At 47.6% G+C, this 941-nt stretch overlaps 1 protein-coding gene across 1 annotated transcript in view; it reads right to left on the reverse strand.

The window, feature by feature from the left end:
- CNIH3 (cornichon family AMPA receptor auxiliary protein 3) overlaps positions 1–941 on the reverse strand; it is a 146,680-nt gene that overhangs the window by 46,778 nt on the left and 98,961 nt on the right. Inside the window, exon 4 of the mRNA XM_004375895.2 lies at positions 725–743. Within this exon, the coding sequence (XP_004375952.1) occupies positions 725–743 (19 nt within the window). The remainder of the gene's footprint in view (positions 1–724; positions 744–941) is intronic.

Genomic DNA, 941 nt, shown 5'->3' on the forward strand with positions numbered 1-941 from the left:
GTGTTCCCTGCCCACCTCCCTGTGCTATAATCGGTGGTCATTGTCCTCCAGAATCTCATCACAGCTTTGACCATTTGGCAGATATAGAAAGGGAACAGTATGGTTTTTCTGTCCGTTTATAATAATGGCACTTTGCATTTGTATAGCACATTTAACTTATTCAGTGCATTTTCTCGTCTATTGCCTGCTCTTAACTAATGAAACAAAACTCCATGTGTCGTCTAATTGTCTGTGCCACAGAGACAGCTTAGGAATCAGAGCCAGCGAAACTCGGCTGGAGGAGGATTAACGCCCCAAATCGCTTAAAGAATAACAAATCCCACATAAGTGGCAAATGGAGCAGGCATGAGAGCTGTGCAATGCAAGCATGCCATGGGGAGAAGATCGGGCTGAAGCATACGAATTAAGCCAGTGCAGGCTGGGGGCCCGTAGGAATTCTCACCCGCACCGAAGGGCTCTCTCCTTTGCCCCGGCCTTGGTCTAGGCTGGTGCCTGGTTTTAATTTTAGGGAGGGACAGTGAGAGTTGAAAAAAGTGAGAGGCAGAGATGGGGTAATGCTATCAGGGAATAAGAGGCTATTAGGATTTGGTGATATTGGCCCATTTTTTGGCCTAGAAACATGACCCAAAAATGTTTCTTGCTTTTTCAGCACTTTGCAGAAGGACACGAAGGAGTAGCCAGAAGGGTGAGCATTTGGGGGAGCAGAGTTTTTACTTCTCACCACATTTTGGAAAAGGAAGCATCTAGAAGCAAAGCTCCCACCAAGAAAAACAAGTTGGTCCGCAGAAGACTTGCGATGAGTCATCCTGTTGGGGTGACCATCCCCTCGGAAAGCAGGCACTCACTCCTTCGGTCCACTTGGGCTCCCGCTGGCAAATTACTGCTTTTACTCTAGTGCCATTTAGTAGATGATGGCCCTCTAAGTCAGACCCTGGGGAACC

This window comes from Trichechus manatus, unplaced genomic scaffold (assembly GCF_000243295.1).
Source record: "Trichechus manatus latirostris isolate Lorelei unplaced genomic scaffold, TriManLat1.0 scaffold00039, whole genome shotgun sequence".
In the NCBI taxonomy this organism is placed as follows: Eukaryota; Metazoa; Chordata; class Mammalia; order Sirenia; family Trichechidae; genus Trichechus; species Trichechus manatus.